Source organism: Equus przewalskii, chromosome 3 (assembly GCF_037783145.1).
Source record: "Equus przewalskii isolate Varuska chromosome 3, EquPr2, whole genome shotgun sequence".
In the NCBI taxonomy this organism is placed as follows: Eukaryota; Metazoa; Chordata; class Mammalia; order Perissodactyla; family Equidae; genus Equus; species Equus przewalskii.
The window spans coordinates 65,530,606-65,550,680 of NC_091833.1; the positions used below are offsets into that span (position 1 = coordinate 65,530,606).

At 37.6% G+C, this 20,075-nt stretch overlaps 1 protein-coding gene across 1 annotated transcript in view; it reads left to right on the top strand.

The window, feature by feature from the left end:
- The first annotated feature begins 600 nt into the window (after positions 1-600).
- The window catches only part of LOC103562727 (UDP-glucuronosyltransferase 2C1-like), a 42,386-nt gene continuing 22,911 nt past the window's right edge, over positions 601-20,075 (top strand). Inside the window, exon 1 of the mRNA XM_070614745.1 lies at positions 601-1,377. Within this exon, the coding sequence (XP_070470846.1) occupies positions 657-1,377 (721 nt within the window). The 5' untranslated portion in view covers positions 601-656. The remainder of the gene's footprint in view (positions 1,378-20,075) is intronic.

A 20,075-nucleotide genomic window follows, 5' to 3' on the forward strand; every position in this document is an offset into this window, starting at 1 on the left:
TCACAACACAACATTAATCTAAGGTAGAATCAGAACCTGAACTCATACCTGCAGTAATAGTAAAAAAAAAAATTTCTTCTTTTGCTCTTAAAGATAAATGTGATTTAGTAGAAAGAGCACTAAATTTAGCATTAGAATATTTAGATAAGTCTTCCCTCTGCCTTAACACCTCATACGGCGCACATATTTTCTTCTTCTGGCAGTAGACGATAGCCTACTTCGTGTCTAGAATATCTAGCAGAGTTATCAGTAAGAGAAATACTAGAGAGACAATTCTGTTCAACTGAACTTCAAATGAAACCAGACAAAAAGTTAGAAAAAATCCAGTCTTAATTGAATATGAATCACATGGTGATGGCTTTTCTTACATTATTTAGAGTTTAGATTTGTGTTTGTTTCTTTATTTTCATACTCTCTAAAAGAAGTGTTGAAACTCTGATTATGAGTAGTTCCTTCCTAACTCGCTTTATTGACTTTATTGGCCTTTTCTTTATCAAAGCAATTGCATTTAATTGCAGTCAATAACACAAAATGTGCTGTTCAAAGTTCAGCCCAACCTACTATACGTTGGTTGAGAGGGTCAAGAAAGATGCATTTGGACTGTGAACTTCACGCACTTGATTTAAACCCACATTTTGTTAGAGCAGGACCTGATCATGAAGACTGTGGAAGGTTTCTGTGTCCTTTTCATGCTGCATCTGTGTTTCCTCCTCTCTGGAAGGACTGAGAAAGTACTTGTATGGCCCATGGATTTTAGTCATTGGATTAATTTGAAAGTTATTCTGGAAGAGCTCCATCTTCGTGGGCACGAAATAACCCTCCTAGTACCCTCGTTTAGCCTTATGATGGATCATACCAAGATTCCCTTTAATGTAGAGGTCCTTCAAGTTTCAGTAAGTAAAGAAACTTTCATGGAAGAGTTCAATACCTTTCTCTACACAGCAAGTTTTGAACTGCCAAAACTTTCATGGTGGGACAAGCAAGTAAAACTGACGGAAATGTTCAAGAGATTTTTAAGGACACAAAAAAGCGTATGTGATGCTGTTATCACAAATAAGGAGTTACTCAGCAGGCTGCAGGTAGCTAAGTTTGATATCTGTGTTGCTGATCCTTTAAGCTTTTGTGGGGAGCTGTTGGCTGAGCTTCTCAATATTCCATTTATATACTCTTTTCGCTTTTCTGAGGGGAATGCCATTGAAAGACTGTGTGGTGGGCTTCCCACCCCTTCTTCCTATGTTCCTGGAAGCACAACAGGACTGACAGACAACATGACTTTTGTACAGAGGCTGGAGAATTGGTTATTGCGCGTAATGAGTGATGTGATGTACTTATATTATCTGTTTCCAGAATGGGATGAGTATTATAGCAAGGTTTTAGGTAAGAGAAATTTGCATGTAGTAAGGATTCTTATTTTGTACGTAAAATGTAAATATTTATCTGAGTGTATAAAAACTTTAAAAAGGTATTTTTAAGTGAAGACTCAAACTCCTGTGGGGCTTGGAGTAGTGAAATTGAAGTTAAACAGTGACTGTGCTGTTTTAGGCCAAAAAAATGATTCTTTTGTTTTTTTGTTTTAGATGTTACAGTACTTATAATATATTAGAGAAAGGAATATTCTTTATATTTATACATAAATACTACTTGTTGCTCCTAATTTTTTTAAATATCTGGAAAACCTACATCTAACAGTGTGATTTCCCACACCTTGGTCTCTTTCTCTCTTGTTTACTTCTTTTCTACACTTTCCTTTCTTTCTGATTAACTTGCTATTTCTTAGGCTTTCTGTTTGCCTCATATCTAGGCTTGGTTGCTTCATTGCAGGAATTCTCATGAAGTGAGCACAAAACTAGAAAGTAAATAAATATATCTTGGTTCATCTGCTCTTGTCTCCCAAAGAGGAAAAAAATAGATTTTTTCTGAAGGACCATGTTTCCAGATTTTTTAACTTATCTCGCTTTTTTGTTGTTCTCGTTCTTTTGAAAAATGAATGAGAGGGCATCTGCTGAGCTTTGATCCTGAGCGCAATGTTTCTCTCGATTTCAGCAAGTCTTTTACTCCTTCTTTTTTCCGTTCACATAATTGATTTTTTAATTTAAGAAAGTGTTCATAAAACTGTATTAAGAATGATTTTGCATAATATATTAGTTATCTTTGAGGAAACAGTACCCTGCCTACGTTATTTAGGTTCTTTCTTTTTGTGAGACATAATTGACACCTAACATTATATTAATTTCAGGTGTACAGGATAATGATTTGATATTTGCATATATGTTCAAATGATCACCACTGTAAGTCTGGATAACATCCAACAACATACACAGTTACAAATATTTTTCTTGAGATGAGAATTTTTATTTTTATTTTTTTTATTTTTTTATTTTTTATTAATGTTATGATAGATTACAACCTTGTGAGATTTCAGTTGTACATTTTTGTTAGTCATGTTGTGGGTACACCACTTCCCCCTTTGTGCCCTCCCTCCACCCCCCCTTTTCCCTGGTAACCACCGATCAGATCTCCTTGTCAATATACTAACTTCCACCTATGAGTGGAGTCATATAGAGTTCATCTTTCTCTGACTGGCTTATGTCGCTTAACATAATACTCTCGAGGTCCATCCACGTTTCTGTGAATGGGCCAATTTTGTCTTTTTTTATGTCTGAGTAGTATTCCATTGTGTATATATACAACATCTTCTTTATCCAATCATCAGTTTCTGGGCATGTTGGTTGGTTCCACGTCTTGGCTATTGTAAATAATGCTGCGATGAACATAGGGGTGCAAGTGACTCTTGGGATTTCTGATTTCAGGTTCTTAGGATAGATACCCAGTAATGGGATGGCTGGGTCATAGGGTATTTCGATTTTTAACTTTTTGAGAAATCTCCATACTGTTTTCCATAGTGGCTGTACCAGTTTGCATTCCCACCAACAGTGTATGAGGGTTCCTTTTTCTCCACAACCTCTCCAACATTTGTTGCTCTTGGTTTTGGAGATTTTTGCCAATCTAACGGGTGTAAGGTGATATCTTAGTGTAGTTTTGATTTGCATTTCCCTGATGATTAGCGATGATGAACATCTTTTCATGTGTCTATTGGCCATATTCATATCTTCTTTTGAGAAATGTCTGTTCATGTCCTCTGCCCATTTTTTGATGGGGTTGTTTGTTTTTTTGTTGTTGAGCCGTGTGAGTTCTTTGTATATTATGGAGATTAACCCTTTGTCGGATAAGTGGCTTGTAAATATCTTTTCCCAATTAGTGGGCTGTTTTCTTGTTTCAATCCTGTTTTCCCTTGCCTTGAAGAAGCTCTTTAGTCTGAAGAAGTCCCATTTGTTTATTCTTTCTATTGTTTCCCTCAACTGAGGAGTTATAGTGTCTGAAAAGATTCTTTTGAAACTGATGTCAAAGAGTGTACTGCCTATATTCTCTTCCAGAAGACTTATTGTTTCAGGCCTAATCTTTAGGTCTTTGATCCATTTTGAGTTTATTTTGGTGTGTGGTGAAAAAGAATGGTCAATTTTCAATCTTTTACATGTGGCTGTCCAGTTTTCCCAGCACCATTTGTTAAAGAGACTTTCTTTTCTCCATTGTAGGCCCTCTGCTCCTTTGTCGAAGATTAGCCGTCCATAGATGTGTGGTTTTATTGAGATGAGAATTTGAAGATCGACTTTCTTAACTACTTTCAAGTAGACAGTATAGTATTACTAACAATAGTCACCATGTTGTACATTACACGCTTGGACTTCCTTATTTTAGAAATGAAATTCATATCTTTTGAACAACTTCACCTATCGTATCCACCCTCCATACCCCAATATGACAACCACCAATTTAGTCTCTGTATCTATCAGTTTGTTTTGTTGGGTTTTTTTAGATTCCACATATAAGTGATATCATACTGTATTTGTCTTTCTCTGTCTGACTTACTGCGCTTACATAATTCCCTCTAGGTTCATCCGTATTGACAGAAATGACAGGATTTCCTTTTTTCTCATGGCTGAATAATATTCCATTGTATATACAGTGACATTCTCATTATCCATTCATACATAGATGTACACTTCGATTGTTTCCTTGTCTTAGCTATTGTAAATAATGCTGCAATGAATATGGGAGTGAAGACATGTCTTTGGGATAGTGATTTCCTTTTCTTCGTATATATACTCAGAAGTGGAATTGCTGGATCATATGGTAGTTCTATTCTTCATTTTTTTAGGAAGGTCCCTAATCTTTTCCATAGTGGTTGCTCCAACTTACGTCTCCACCAACAGTGCACAAGGATCCCTTTTACTCTACATTCTTGCCAAGTTTTCTCTCTCTTTTTTTTTGATGATACCCATCCTAACAGGTATGAGGTGATATCTCATTGAGGTTTTGATTTGCTTTTCCTGATGATTAGCAATTTTGAGCATCGTTTCATGTACTTGTTGCCCATTTGAATATCTTCTTTGGATAAACATCTATTCAAGTCTCTTGCTCATTTTTAATTGGATTCTTTGGCTTTTATGCTATTGAGTTGTATGAGTTTCTTATATGTTATGGATTTTAACTCTTTATCAGATACATAGTATGCAAAAATTTTCTCAAATTTCATAGGTTGTCTTATTTTGTTTATCATTTATTTTGCCTTATAGAAGCTTTTTAGATTGAAGTAATCCCTCTTGTTTATTTTTAATTTTGTTGCTTATGCTTTAGGCATCATATCCAAAATTTAATGTCAAGACTGACATTAAAAAGCTTTTCTCTATGTTTTCCTGTTGGATTTTTACAGTTTCAGGTCTTCCATTTAAGTCTTTAATGTATTTTGACTTAATTTTTGTGAGTGGAGTAAGATTCTGGTCTAGTTTCATTCTTTTGTATTTGAATATCCACTTTTTCCAGTATCGTTTAATGAAGAGACTGTGTTTTTTCCCTTGAGTATTCTTGGTTCCCTTGTCAATTATTAGTTGAATATATTTGCATGGATTTATTTTGGGCCTCTGTGATTCTGTTCCATTGACCTATGTGTCTGTTATTTTGCCAATACCAAATGGTTTTAATTACTATAGTTTTATACTCTAGTTTGAAATCAGGAAGTGTGATCCCTCCAGGTTTGTTTTTCTTTCTCAAAATTACTTTGGTTATTCGTGCTCTTTTGTGGTTCCGTATGAATTTTAGGATTGTTTACCTTATAACTAACTTTGAAATTTTGCTTTTATTCCAGTAGCATTGGATTATAACATTGTATAAATTTCAGGTGTATATCCTAATATATTTCAAATTCTGTGTAGATTACATCATGTTCACACCCAAAGACTAATTATAATCCATCACCACTCATTTGTGCCTAATCACCCTTTTCACTTTCCTGTCTCCTCCCCTCCCCTCTGGTAACCACCAACCCAATCTCTGTTGCTATGTGTCTGCTTGTCATTGTTTTTATCTTCTACTTATGAGTAAGATCATATGGTTTTTGACTTTCTCCCTCTGGCTTATCTCACTTAGTATAATACTGTCAGGGTCCATCCATGTTGTCACAAATGGCCAGATTTCACCATTTCTTATGGCTGAATAGTATTCCATTGTGTGGATATATACCACATCTTCTTTATCCACTTTTCCCTTGATGGGCACCTAGGTTGCTTCCAAGACTTGGCTATTGCGAATAATGCTGCGATGAACATAGGGTTGCATGTGTCTTTATGCATTTGTGTTTTCAAGTTATTTGGATAAACTCCCAGCAGTGGAATAGCTGGATTATATGGTAGATCTATTCTTAAATTTCTAAGGAAACTCTGCACTGTTTTCCATAGTGGCTGTACCAGTTTGCACTCCCACCAGCAGTGTGAGGGTTGTCTTCTCTCTACATCCTCTCCAATACTTGCTGTTTCTTGTCTTGCTAATTATACCCATTCTGACCAGAGTGAGGTGATATCCCATTGTAGTTTTGATTTGCATTTCGCTGATAGCTAATGATGTTGGACATGTTTTCATGTGTCAGTTGCCTATCCATATATCTTCTTTGGAGAAGTCTCTGTTCAGAACTTTGCCCATTTTTTTAATAGGGTTGTTGGTTTTTGGTTGTTGAGACATATGAGTTCTTTGTATATTTTGGATATTAACCCATGTGATATATGGTTTGCAAATATCTTCTCCCAATTGTTTTTTTTTCCTTGTTTAACTTTTTTTTAATTTTTATTTTTTTTGGATGTACGTCATATTTCGAATTCTGTGTACATTACATCATGTTCACCACCCGAACACTAATTATAGTGCATCCCCTCAGATGTGACCCTAATCACCTCTTTTGCCCTCTCCCCTCCCCCCTTCTCCAATAGTAACCACCAGTCCAATCTCCAATGCTATGTGGGTTTTTTTTTTTTTGTCATTTTTATCTTCCACATATGAGTGAGATCATATGGTATTTGACTTTATCCCTCTGATTTATTTCACTCAGCATAATACCCTCAAGGTCCATCCATGTTGTCACAAATGCCCGGATTTCGTCATTTCTCATGGCTGAGTAGTAGTCCATCGTGTATAAATACCACATCTTCTTTATCCATTCATCTCTTGATGGGCACCTAGGTTGGTTCCACGTCCTGGCTATTGTGTATAATGCCGCAATGAACATAGGGGTGCAAGTATCTTTATGCCTTTGTGTTTTCAAGTTCTTTGGATAAATACCCAGCAGTGGAATAGCTGGATCATAGGGTAGATCTATGCTTAATTTTCTGAGGATACTCCAAACTGCTTTCCATAGTGGCTGCACCAGTTTGCACTGCCACCAGCAGTGAACAAGGGTTCCCTTCTCTCCACACACCCTCTAACATTTGTTGTTTCCTGTCTTGTTAATTATAGCCATTCTGACCTGAGTGAGGTGATACCTCATTGTAGTTTTGATTTGCATTTCCCTGATAGCTAATGATGTTGAGCATCTTTTCATATGCCTGTTGGCCATCTGTATATCTTCTTTAGAGAAATCTCTGTTCAGATCTTTTGCCCATTTTCTAATTGGATTGTTGGTTTTTTTGTTGTTGAACTGTATGAGTTCTTTGTATATTTTGGATATTAACCCCTTATCTGATGTGTGGTTTGCAAATATCTTCTCCCAATTGTTAGGTTGTCTTTTCGTTTTGTTGATGGTTTCCGTTGCTGTGCAGAAACGTTTTAGTTTGATGTAGTCCCATTTGTTCATTTTTTCTTTTGTTTCCCTTGCCCGGTCAGACATGGAACTTGAAAATATGCTGCTCAGACCAATGTCATAGAGCGTACTGCCTATGTTTTCTTCTAGAAGTCTCATGGTTTCGGGCCTTACATTCAAGTCTTTAATCCATCTTGAGTTGATTTTTGTGCATGGTGTAAGGGAATGTTCTACTTTCATTCCTTTGCATGTGGCTGTCCAGTTTTCCCAACACTATTTATTGAAGAGACTCTCCTTTCTCCATCGTATGCTCTTGGCTCCCTTGTCGAATATTAGCTGTCCATAAATTTGTGGGTTTACTTCTGGGCTCTCAATTTTGTTCCATTGATCTGTGTGTCTGCTTTTGTGCCAGTACCATGCTGTTTTGGTTACTATGGCTTTGTAGTATAATTTGAAATCTGGCAGTGTGATACCTCCAGCTTTGTTCTTTTTTCTCAGGAATCCTTTGGCTATTCGGGGTCTTTTGTTGTTCCATATAAATTTTAGGATTCTTTGTTCTATTTGTGTAAAAAATATTGTTGGAACTTTGATAGGGATTGTGTTGAATCTATAGATTGCTTTAGGAAGTACAGACATTTTAACAATGTTAATTCTTCCAATCCAAGAGCAGGGAATATCTTTCCATTTCTTTGTGTCTTCTTCGATTTCTTTCAACAATGTTTTATAGTTTTTGGTGTACAGATCTTTCACCTCTTTGGTTAAGTTTATTCCTAGGTATTTTATTATTTTTGGTGCAATTGTAAATGGCATTGTATTCTTAATTTCTCTTTCTGCTACTTTGTTAGTGTATAGAAACACAACCGATTTTTGTACATTGATTTTGTATCCCACAACTTGACTGTATTACTTTATTATTTCTGAAAGATTTTAGTGGACTCTTTAGGGTTTTCTGGATATAAAATCATGTCATCTGCAAAGAGTGACAGTTTCACTTTTTCTTTTCTAATGTGGATCCTTTTTATTTCTTTTTCTTGCCTGATTGCTCTGGCTAGGACTTCCAATACTATGTTAAATAAGAGTGGTGACAGGGGGCATCCTTGTCTGGTCCCTGTTCTTAGAGAGATAGCTTTCAGTTTTTCTCCATTGAGAATGATATTTGTTGTGGGTTTGTCATATATGGCCTTTATTATGTTGAGGTATTTTCCTTCTATACCCAATTTATTTAGAGTTTTTATCATAAATGGATGCTGTATCTTGTCAAATGCTTTCTCTGCATCTATTGAGATGATGATGTGATTTTATTCTTCATTTTGTTAATGTGGTGTATCACGTTGATAGATTTGCGGAAGTTGAACCATCCCTGCATCTCCAGAATGAAACCCACTTGATCATGATGTATGATCTTTCTAATGTATTGTTGTATTGGATTTGCTGGAATTTTGTTGAGGATTTTTGCATCGATGTTCATCAGTGATATTGGCCTGTAATTTTCTTTTTTTGTGTTGTCCTTATCTGGTTTTGGTATCAGGATAATGTTTGCTTCATAGAAGGAGTTAGGAAGCCTCCCCTCTTCTTCAGTTTTTTGGAAGAGTTTGAGAAGGATAGGTATTAAGTCTTCTTTGAATGTTTGGTAGAATTCACCAGGGAAGCTGTCTGGTCCTGGACTTTTATTTTTTGGGGGGTTTTTGATTGCTGTTTCGATCTCTTTACTGGTGATCGGTCTATTCAAATTTTCTATATCTTCTTGGTCCAATTTTGGAAAGTTGTATGTTTCTAAGAATTTATCCATTTCCTCTAGATTATCCAATTTGTTGGTGTATAGCTTTTCATAGTATTCTATTATCTTTTGTATTTCTGAGGTGTCCGTTGTAATCTCTCCTCTTTCATTTCTGATTCTATTTATTTGAGCCTTCTCTCTTTTTTCTTGGTGAGTCTAGCTAAGGGTTTGCCAATTTTGTTTATCTTTTCGAAGAACCAGCTCTTGGTTTCGCTAATTTTTTCTATTTTTTTGTCTCTATTTCACTTACTTCTGCTCTGATTTTTATTATTTCCTTCCTTCCACTAATTTTGCGCTTGCTTTGTTGTTCTTTTTCTAGTACCTTTAGGTGCACTTTTAGATTGTCTATTTGGGATTTTTCTTCTTTGTTGAGGTAGGCCTGAATTGCTATAAACTTCCCTCGTAGAACCGCTTTTGCTGTATCCCACAGATTTGGGCATGTCGTGTTTTCATTTTCATTTGTCTCCAGGAATTTTTTGATTTCTTCTTTGATTTCTTCATTGACCCAATCATTGTTCAGTAGCATTTTGTTCAATCTCCACATTTTTGTGGCTTTTCTGGTTTTCTTTCTGTAGTTGATTTCCAGTTTCATACCTTTGTGGTCAGAAAAGATGCATGGTATTATTTCGATCTTCTTAAATTTATTGAGACTTGTTTTGTGGCCTAATATGTGATCAATCCTGGAGAATGTTCCATGGGCATTTGAAAAGAATGTGTATTCTGTGGGTTTTGGATGGAATGTTCTGTATATATCAACTAAGTCCATCTGGTCTAATGTTTCCTTTAAGGCGAGTGTTTCCTTATTGATCTGTTTGGATGATCTATCCCTTGGTGTAAGTGGAGTGTTAAACTCCCCTACTATTATTGTGTCACTGTCTATTTCTCCTCTTATGTCTGTTAATAACTGCTTTATATATTTAGGTGCTCCTATGTTGGATGCATAGATATTTACAAGTGTTATATTTTCTTGTTGGATTGTTCCCATTATCATTATGTAGTGCCCATCTTTGTCTCTTATTACAGTTTTTGATTTAAAGTCTATTTTGTCTGATATAAGGATTGCTACCTCCCCTTTCTTTTCTTTACCATTTGCATGGAATATCTTTTTCCATCCTTTCACTTTCAGTTTGTGAGTGTCTGTAGGTTTGAAGTGTGTCTCTTGTATGCAGCGTATACATGGATCTTGTTTTTTTATCCAGTTGGCTACCCTATGGCATTTGATTGGAGCATTTAATCCATTGACATTTAAAGTAGCTATTGATAAATATGTATTTATTGCCATTTTGTCACTTTTTTGGGGGGGTGTTTTAGTAGCTCTTCTCACTTCCTTTCTTTTTCTCTTGCTCTCTTCACTTGTGGTTTGATGGCCATCTTTAGCAATATGTTTAATTTCTTTTGTCTTACTTTTTTTCCTGCTTGTTATAGGTTTCTGGTTTGTGGTTACCATGAGGATCCTATTCAATATACTATGCATATAACAGTCTATACTGAGTTGATAGACTCTTTAGCTTGACCTCTTTCTAAAAGCTCTACTTTTTCACTCCCCTCCTCCCACATTATATGTTTTTCACATCATATATAGTCTTTCGTTTAGTGTGTGTTTATCCATTACCCTCTTATCATTGAAATAGGTAATTTTAGTACATTTGTCTTTTAACCTTCATATTATCTTCACAGGTAGTTGAACTGCTGCCTTTACTATACTTTTACCTTATAAGTGATTTTATTGCCTGTTTTTTCTTCTTGTTGTTTTGGGTTTTTTTGATAATTTTTTTTCTTTTGTCTCTATTTGTGGTCATTGCTTTCCCGCTTAAATAAGTCCCTTCAGCATTTCTTGTAGAACTGGTTTCTTGGTGATAAACTCCTTTAATTTTTGCTTGTCTGGGAAGCTCTTTATCTCTCCTTCCATTCTGAATGACAGCCTTGATGGATAGAGTATTCTTGGTTGTAGGCTTTTTCCTTTTAGCACTTCAAATATGTCGTGCCATTCTCTTCTCGCCTGTAGTGTCTTGGCTGAGAAGTCTGCTGACAGCCTGATGGGCTTCCCTTTATATGTCACTTGTGGCCTTTCTCTTGCTGCTTTTAGGATTCTCTCTTTGTCTTTAATTTTAGACATTTTGATTATAACATGTCTTGGTGTGGGCCTCTTTGGGTTTCTCTTGCTTGAAGCTCTCCGTGTTTCCTGAACTTGGATGTCTGTTTCCTTCCTCAGGTGAGGAAAATTTTCCTCTATTATTTTGACAAATAAACTTTCTGCCCCTTTGTCTCTCTCTTCTCCTTCTGGGACCCCTATAATCCAAATGTTAGCACATTGATATTGTCCCAGAGTTCCCCAACACTGTTCTCGTTCTAATTCTTTTTTCTCTTTTCTGTTCTGCTTGGGTGATTTCCTCTAATCTTTCGTCTAGCTTGCTGATCCATTCTTCTGCTTCCTCTACTCTGCTGTTGAGTCCCTCTAGTGAATTTCTCATTTCGAGTATTGTATTCTTCATTTCTGATTGGTTCTTTTTTATATCTTCCAGTTCTTTGCTGATGTACTCACTGTGTTCATCCATTCTTCTCTGCATATCTGTGAGCATCCTCATTATATTTTGTTTGAATTCTTTGTCAAGGAGGTCACTAGTTTCTGTTTCACTTAGTTCTTTTTCTGGTGTTTTGTAGTGTTCCCTTGCTTGGAAAGTATTCCTTTGCCTCCTCATTATGCCTCTTTCTCTGTGCTATTTTCTTTGTACTAGGTGAGTTGGCTATGTCTCCTGATCTTGGAGAAGTGGCCTCATGTATGAGATGCTTTATGAGGCCCAGCAGTGTGCTTCCATCTTGTCACCAGACCATAAGAACCAGGAGTTACCCCTTTGTGGGCTACTTGTGTTCTTCTGCTGTAGCAGGGTTGCTCCCACTGCAGGTACCCAGGGAGTCTGATCTTTCCTTCCCTGGCTAGCTATTTGTAAATCCGGTTTGGAGGGGCCTCAGCACTGTTGGCTACAAAGTCTATTAGCACACTCTTATTGCAATTGTCCTCTTAATTGGGTTGGTACCCAGTGCAGCTGGTTGCTAGGCTCAGGGGCATACAGTTGTGATAGGCCTGAGGCCAACAAGGCTGTTGTCAGTCCTCTTAGGAGTCCAGCTGAGTGGGGCTAGCCCTTGGCATGGAGGCACTCAGTTGTTTCAGGCTTTGGAAGGTGGGGCTGATCCTTTTTATGGTTATTTGTGAAGCACAAGTCTTCTGCCACTGATAAGCCTCACCTCCCTCTGGACCACATACACTGTCAACACAGTCCTGGTCCGTGAACACTTCCCAACCCCCTGGAGCATACCCCAATGCCACACTGCAGAGGCCCCCATCTCTGTCCCAATTCCCCCCATGGTTCACCTGGTCCTCACTCAAGCCCTGCCCCACAGAGGCAGACACCCTTTCCTGCCTGTAGAGGATCAAGGCACTCAGTCAATGCAAGCTGAAAAGTAGACTGAGGGCTTGCTGTTAGGTGGGGCCAGTCCCTAGCGCAGGTTGCTTGCCCTGGCTGAACTGGATTAAATCTGTGCTCTAGTGGGTGTGGCAGACCCCTGGGCTAACAGCCCAAGGAACATGCCTCAATGGCTCCCACTGGTGTCTGTATCAGCACGCCTGGACCAGCTCAAAGCAATGGCCCCCACCAATGTCTCAGTCTCCGGAGAGGATCCTCCTCTCACCAAGATGCCCCCAGAGCCCACCAGGTGTGTCTTGTTTCACCAAAGGACAGTCAGCCTTCTCTCTGGTGATTTTCGGTTGCTGCAATGAGTGAGTTTGTGCGTGGGCCCTTTAAGACCCAGATCTTTTTGGCTTTCAGCTGATAGCTTTTCTGGGGTGTCCTCACTGCAGTTAATAGCCAGCAAAGCCAGACAGTAAGACCCCCCTCTCAGTTGGGCTGAGTCCGAAGGATGGTTATAGAAGTATTGCCCCCACTCCGGACCTCACTCCTCCAGGGAGGGCTGTGTACATTAGGGTGACTCCCGCATGGCCAGCTGAGAAGCGCCGCTGGTCCCAAAGGTGGTTTCTTTCCTCTCCTGCCAGAGTTACTGCCTCTTCTGCTTTCGTCAGGACTGTCCCTTGTCATGGGGGTTCTTTTTATTCAGTTTTCAGTTTTTAATCCAGGGTGATTCTTCCCAAAAGTCTTGTAACCTGGTTGTGTTCATGTGAGGAGGCGAGTTCAACATCTGCTCACAGCGCCATCTTGACGAGATCTTCTCCCAATTGTTAAGTTGTCTTTTCGTTTTGTTAATGGTTTCCTTTGCTGTGCAGAAAATTTTCAGTTGATGTACTCCCATTTGTTTATTTTTTCTTTTGTTTCCCTTGCCCAGTGAGAGATGGTAGTTGAAAATATGGTGCAAACACTGATGTCAAAGAGAATACTGCCTGTTTTTTACTAGAAATTTTATGCCTTCCAGTCTTACATTCAAGTCTTTGATCCATTTTGAGTTGATTTTTGTGTCTGGTGTAAGATAATGGTCTACTTTCATTTTTTCACATGTGGATGCCCAGTTTACTCAACACCATTTATTGAAGATATTGAAGAGACTCTCCTTTCTCCATTGTATGCTCTTGGCTCACTTGTCGAATATTAGCTGTCCATAGATGTGGGCGTTTATTTCTGGGCTTTCAATTCTGTTCCATTGATTTGTGTGTCTGTTTTTGTGTCAGTACCATGCTGTTTTGGTTACTATAGCTTTGTGGTATATTTTGAAATCAGGGAGAGTGATTGTTCTTTTTCCACAGGATTGCTTTGGCTATTCATGGTCTTTTGTTGTTCCATACATATTTTAGGATTCCTTGTTCTATTTCTGCGAAAAACGTTGTTGAAACTTTGATGAGGATTGCATTGAATCTATAAATTGCTTTAGGAAGTATGGTCGTTTTAACTATGCTATTTCTTCTAATCCAGCAGCACCGAATATCTTTCCATTTCTTCAATTTATTTAGACAATATTTTATAGTTTCCAGTGTACAGATCTTTCACTTCTTTGGTTATTTTCATTCCTAGGTATTTTATTTTATTTTGTTGGCACTTGTAAATGGGATTGTATTCTTAATTTCTCTTTCTGCGACTTGGTTGTCAGTGTATAGAAATGCAATTGATTTTTGTATGTTGATTTTGTATCCTGCAAATTGACTGTATTCATTTATTATTTCTAAATTTTTTCGTGGATTCTTTAGGGTTTTCTATATATAAAGTCATGTTGTGTTCCAATAGTGACAGTTTCACTTCTTCTTTTCTCTTTTGGACCCCTTTTGTTTCTTTTTCTTGCCTGATTGCTCTAGCTAGGACTTCCAGTACGATATTAAATAAGAAAGGTGAAAATGAGCATTCTTGTCTGGTTCCTGTTCTTAGAGGGATAATTTTCAGTTTTTCTCCATTGAGAATGATATTAGCTGTGGGTTTGTCATATATGGCATTCATTATATTGAGGTATGTTCCTTCTATACCTATTTTACTTAAAGTTTTTACCATAAACGAGTACTGTGTCTTGTCAAATGCTTTCTCTGAATCTATTGAGATGATCATGTAATTTTTATTCTTCATTTTGTTAATGTGGTGTGTCGCATTGATTGATTTGTGGATGTTGAATCATCCCTGCATCCATAGTATAAAACCTATTTGATCATGATGTATGATCTTTTTAATGTATTGTTGTATTCAATTTGCTAGTATTTTCTTGAAGATTTTTACATTGTTGTTCATCAGTGATATTGGCCTATAATTTTCTTTTTTTGAGTTGTCCTTGTCTGGTTTTGGTATCAGGATAATATTGGCTTTGTAGAATGAGCAAAGAATCCTCTCTTCCTCTTCAATTTGTTGGAACAGTTTGAGAAGGACAGGCATTAATTCTTTGAATGTTTGGTAGAATTCACCAGGGAAGCCGTCTGGTCCTGGACTTTTATTTTTTCGGAGGTTTATGATTGCTGTTTTGATCTCCTTACTGGTGATTGGTCTATTAAAATTCTCTACTTCTTCTTGATCTAGTTTTGGAAGGTTGTATGATTGTAATAATTTATCCACTTCTTGTATATTATCCAATTGGTTAGCGTATTGCTTTTCATAGTATTCTCTTATAATCTTTTGTATTTCTGAGGTGTCTGCTTTAATTTCTCCTCTTTCGTTTCTGATTTTATTTTTTTGAGCCTTCTCTGTTTTTTTTCTTTTCCATTTTTTGAAGAAGATTAGCCCTGAGCTAACATCTGCTGCCACTCCTCCTCGTTTTGCTGAAGAAGACCAGCCCTGAGCTAACATATGTGCCCATCTTGCTCTACTTTATATGTGGGACGCCGACCACAGCATGGCTTGCCAAAGTGGTGCCATGTTTGCACCTGGGGTCCAAACTGACAAATCCCAGGCTGCCAAAGCAGAACATGCATACTTAACCACTGCACCACCTGGCTGGCCCCTCTCCTTTTTTTCTTCTTGAGTTTAGCTAAAGGTTTGTCAATTTTGTTTATCTTTTCGTAGAACCAGCTCTTGGTTTCATTGATTATTTCTATTTCTTTTTTAGTTTTGTTTTAATTTATTTCTGCTCTGATTTTTATTATTTCCTTCTTTCTGCTGATTTTGGGCTTTTTTTTTTGTTCTTCTTTTTACAGTTCCTTTAGGTCCATGGTTAGATTGTTTATTTGGGATATTTCTTGTTTGTTGAGGTAGGCCTGAACCACGTTTAGAACCACTTTTACTGTACCCCATAGATTTTGGCATGTTATATTTTCATTTTCATTTGTCTCCAGGTAATTTTTGATTTCTCCTTCGATTTCTTCATTCACCTACTTATGCTTCAGTAACATTTTGTTCAATTTTCACATTTTTTTGGCTTTTCTGACTTTATTCCTATAGTTAATTTCTAGTTTTACACCATTGTGGTCCCAAAAGATGCTTAGTATTATTTCAATCTTGATACATTTATTGAGACTTGGTTTGTGACCTAATATGTGATCAATCCTGGAGAACATTCCATGTGCATTTGAAAAGAATGTGTATTCTGTGGTTTTTGGATGGAACATTCTATATATATCTGCTAAGTCCATCTGGTCCAATGTGTTGTTTAACGCCAATGTCTCCTTATTGATCTTCTGTTTGGATGATCTATCCGTTGGTGTAATTGGAGTGTTGAAGTCCCCTACTATTATTGTGTCAGTGTCTATTTCTCCTTTTATGTCTGTTAATCATAGCTTTATATATTTAGGTGCTCCTATGTTGGGTGTATAGGTATTTACAAGTGTTATATTTTCATCTGATTGCTGCCTTTATCATGATGCAGTGCCCTTCTTAGTCTCTTGTTACAGTTTTGTTTAAAAGTCTATTTTTTTCTGGTATAAGTATTGCTGCACCAACTTTATTTTCTTTGTCATTTGCGTGGAGTATCTTTTTGTATCCCTTAGCTTTCTGTTTGTGAGTGTCTTTACTTTTGAAGTGTGTCTCTTGTATGCATCAGACATATGGGTCATGTTTTTTATCCAGTCAGCCACCCTACACCTTTTGATTGGAAAGTTAGTCCATTGACATTTAAAGTAGCTATTGATAAATATGTATTCATTGCCATTTTGTTACTTTTTTCTGGGTGTTTTAGTAGTTCTTTTCTATTACTTTCTTCCTCTCTTGCTCTCTTCCCTTGTGGTTTGATGGCTTTCTCTAGTAATATGCTTGATTTCTTTCATCTAACTTATTTGTTTATTTATATATATTTCTGCTTTGTGATTACCACGAGGTTCCTATATAATATTCTACATTGAGTTTATAGTCTCTTTATTTTGATTTCTTTCTGTAAGCTCTACTCTTTCATTCTCCTCTTCCCACATTTTATGTTTTTGAAATAATGTCTAATGTCTTGTTTTGTATGTGTCTATCCATTATTCTCTTATCATTGAAATAGGTAATTTTAGTACTTTTGTCTTTTAACCTTCATAGTATCTTCATACACGGTTGATTTTCTTCCTTTACCATATTTTTGCCTTTACCAGGGATTTTATTGCCTGGATTTTTTTTTTTTTGATAGTTTTCTTATCCTTATTTGTGGTCATTGCTTTCCTACGTAAATAAGTTCTTTCAGCATTTCTTGTATAACTTGTTTCTTGGTGATAAACTCCTTTAATTTTTGCTTGTCTGGGAAGCTCTTTATCTCCTCCTTCAATTCTGAATGATAACCTTGCTGGACAGAGTATTCTTGGCTGTAGGTTTTTCCTTTTGGCACTTCAAATATGTCATGCCCCTCTCTTCTACCCTGTAGGATTTCAGCTGAGATGTCCACTGACAGCCTTAGGGGTTTCCTTTGTATGTCACTTGTTGCCTTTTTCTTGCACCTTTTGCCCTTTGTCTCTCTCTTCTCCTTCTGGGATATCTATAATATGAATGTTAGTGTGTTTGATATTGTCCCAGAGTTCCCTCAGACTTTTCTCATTATTTTTAATTCTTTTTTTCTTTCATCTGTTCAGCTTGGGTGATTTCCTCTGGTCTTTTGTCCAGTTCACTGATCCATTCTTCTGTATCATCTAATCTGCTATTGATTCCCTCTAGTAAATTTTCATTTCTAGTGTTGTATTCTTCATTTCTGATGGATTATTTTTTTATATTTTCCAATTCTTTGTTGATGCTCTCATTGTGTTTGTCCAGTCTTCTTCCAATATTGGTGAACATCCTTATGAGTTTCTGTTTGAACTCTTTGTCAGGTAGATTACTTATTTCTGTCTCATTTAACTCTTTTTCTGGGGTTTTGTCCTGTTCCTTTGCTTGGAATGCATTCTTTTGCCTCCTCATTATGCTTCTTTCTCTATGCTTACATCTATGTATTAGGTGAGTCAGTTATGTCTCTTGATCTTGAAGAAGTGGGCTTATGTAAGAGATTCCTTTTGAGACCCAGCAGTGTGCTTCCCTTTCATCACCAGTCCAAATGATCCATGAGTGACTCCTGTGTAGGCTACAGCTGTTCTTCTGCTGTGAGAGGGTTCTTTTACTCCAGGAACCCAGGGAATTTAGTCTTTCACTCTCTGACTGGCTTTTTATAAATCACGTTAGGGGAGCCCCAGCACCACTGGCTACAAGTTCTAATAGCACATTCTTGTTGCAATTTTACTTTTGATTGGGTAGGTACCCAGTGTAGCTGGTTGCTAGGCTCATGTGCTCACAGTTGCTGTAGGTCTCAGGCCTACAAGGCTGTTGACAGCTGTCTTAGGATTGCAGCTGAGTGGGGATGGTCCTAGGCACAGGAGCACCCAATTGTTCCTAGGCTTTGGAAGGTGGGGCTGATCCTCTTTGTGGCTGTTTGTGAAGCACAGGTCTTCTGCTACTGAATAAGCTCCACCTCCCACAGGTCCACACACACCATCAACACAATCCTGGTCCATGCACAATTCCCAACCTCTGGGAACATACCCAGTTGTCTGACTGCAGAAGCCCCCACCTCTCCACGAATGCCCCCCACAGTTCACATGGTCCTCACACAAGCACAGAGACAGACACCCTGGCCTGCCTGTAGAGGATTAAGTCTCCCAGTCTATGCAGGCCTTCAATTAGCCTGAAGGCTGGCTGTTGGGTGGTGCCAGTCCCTAGGTCAGGCTTCCTGGCCTGGCTGAATTGGATTAAATCTGTGCTCTAGTGGGTGTGGCAGGCCCCTGGACTAACAAGTCAGAGAAAGAACTTCAATGACATCTGCCAGCATTTGGGTCAGCATGCCTGTACTAGGTCATAACAATGTCTACTACCAAAGTCTCAGTCTCTAGAGAGGCCTCACCTCTCACCATGATGCACTCAGAGCCTACCAGGTGAGTCTCTTTTCACCAAAGGACTGTGCAGCTTTCTTTCTTGTGATTTTTAGCTGCTCTTTGAGATGGGTGAATTTGTGCATGGACCCTATAAGAATTGGGTATTTTTGGCTTTCATGTGATAGCTTTTCTCGGGGTATTCCCTACTGAAGCTAATAGCCAGCGAAGCAAAATAGTAGGACACTCATCTCAGTTGTTCTGAGTCTGAAGGGTGCTTATATTGGTAATGGGCCCCTGCTCAGGTCCCCACTCCTCCATAAAGGGCTGCGTACCTTAGTGTGGCTCTCACCTGGCTGGCTGTGGAACTTCATGGCTCACAAATGTGGCTTTTCTTCTCTTCAGAAGGAATTTCTGGCTCTTCTGCCTCAGTCAGTACTGTCTGTTGTTGTAGCAGTTCTTTTCATCCCGTTTTCAGTTTTCTCTCCAGGGTAATTTTTCCAAAAATAGTTGTAACCTGATTGTGTTTGTGTGAGGAGGTGAGTTCAGAGTCTGTCTATGCTGCCATCTTCTCCTTGTTACTAATTTTAACAGAAGTGTTTATAATACCTTATCATTAAGTTTAAGTTTATTTCTTAAAATATTAATTTTTTCCTTTAGAGTTGTGGTCTCTTATTTTATAAAGCAACAACTCTTTGTTTTTTCTGGCATCTAGTCTAACTTTTCTCCAAGAAATCATTCCTCACAACTCACACAAAAAAATGAATGTTTTCAATAAAGTATGCTGCCAAGGAACATGCCGTATGTTCAGGGAGACATATGACCTCATCAAGACTGACACATTGCATTGAGGCTTTTTCTAGGCATTCTGTGATAGAAGCAGGTGCTTATTTCTTCAAGACTTGACCCTAAAAGAAATGTAGGCAGAGACTGCTGCACCCATCACTTATCCATGGTCAGAATCAAGCAGCAAAAGGCAAAACCGAGAAAAGATAACTTAGAATCTCATCTTGGAGACATTTTCTGAGTCATGGATTAGGCAGTGACTGATCAAATGCTGGATCAAAATTGTTTATTTACCTCTGATTCCAACGGTTTGGTACTCACTTTTGGAGCTTCTTACATAGGGAAACATTAGTGATAAGATATGACTCTGTATTCTCTCCCACCTCTTGGCATTCTAGAATATTCTTTTTTGGGAACATGTTAATAATCTGAGAAAGAATAATGAAGATGATAAATAGAAGGAAAATGTTTCTTTGACTCTCATAAATTAAAAAAATGCTGTTAGCTATAGATTGTCATTTGGTTATTCAGAATTTAGGATCCTCACTTTAAAATGTATTCTAAGTATATTTTTCTAATTTTTAAAACTATAACTCATAAAGAGTTATTAAGTGAATTATAATGTAGATAAATTCAAATCATTGAGGAAGAAATCAGTAAGATACAAATCAAGTTCA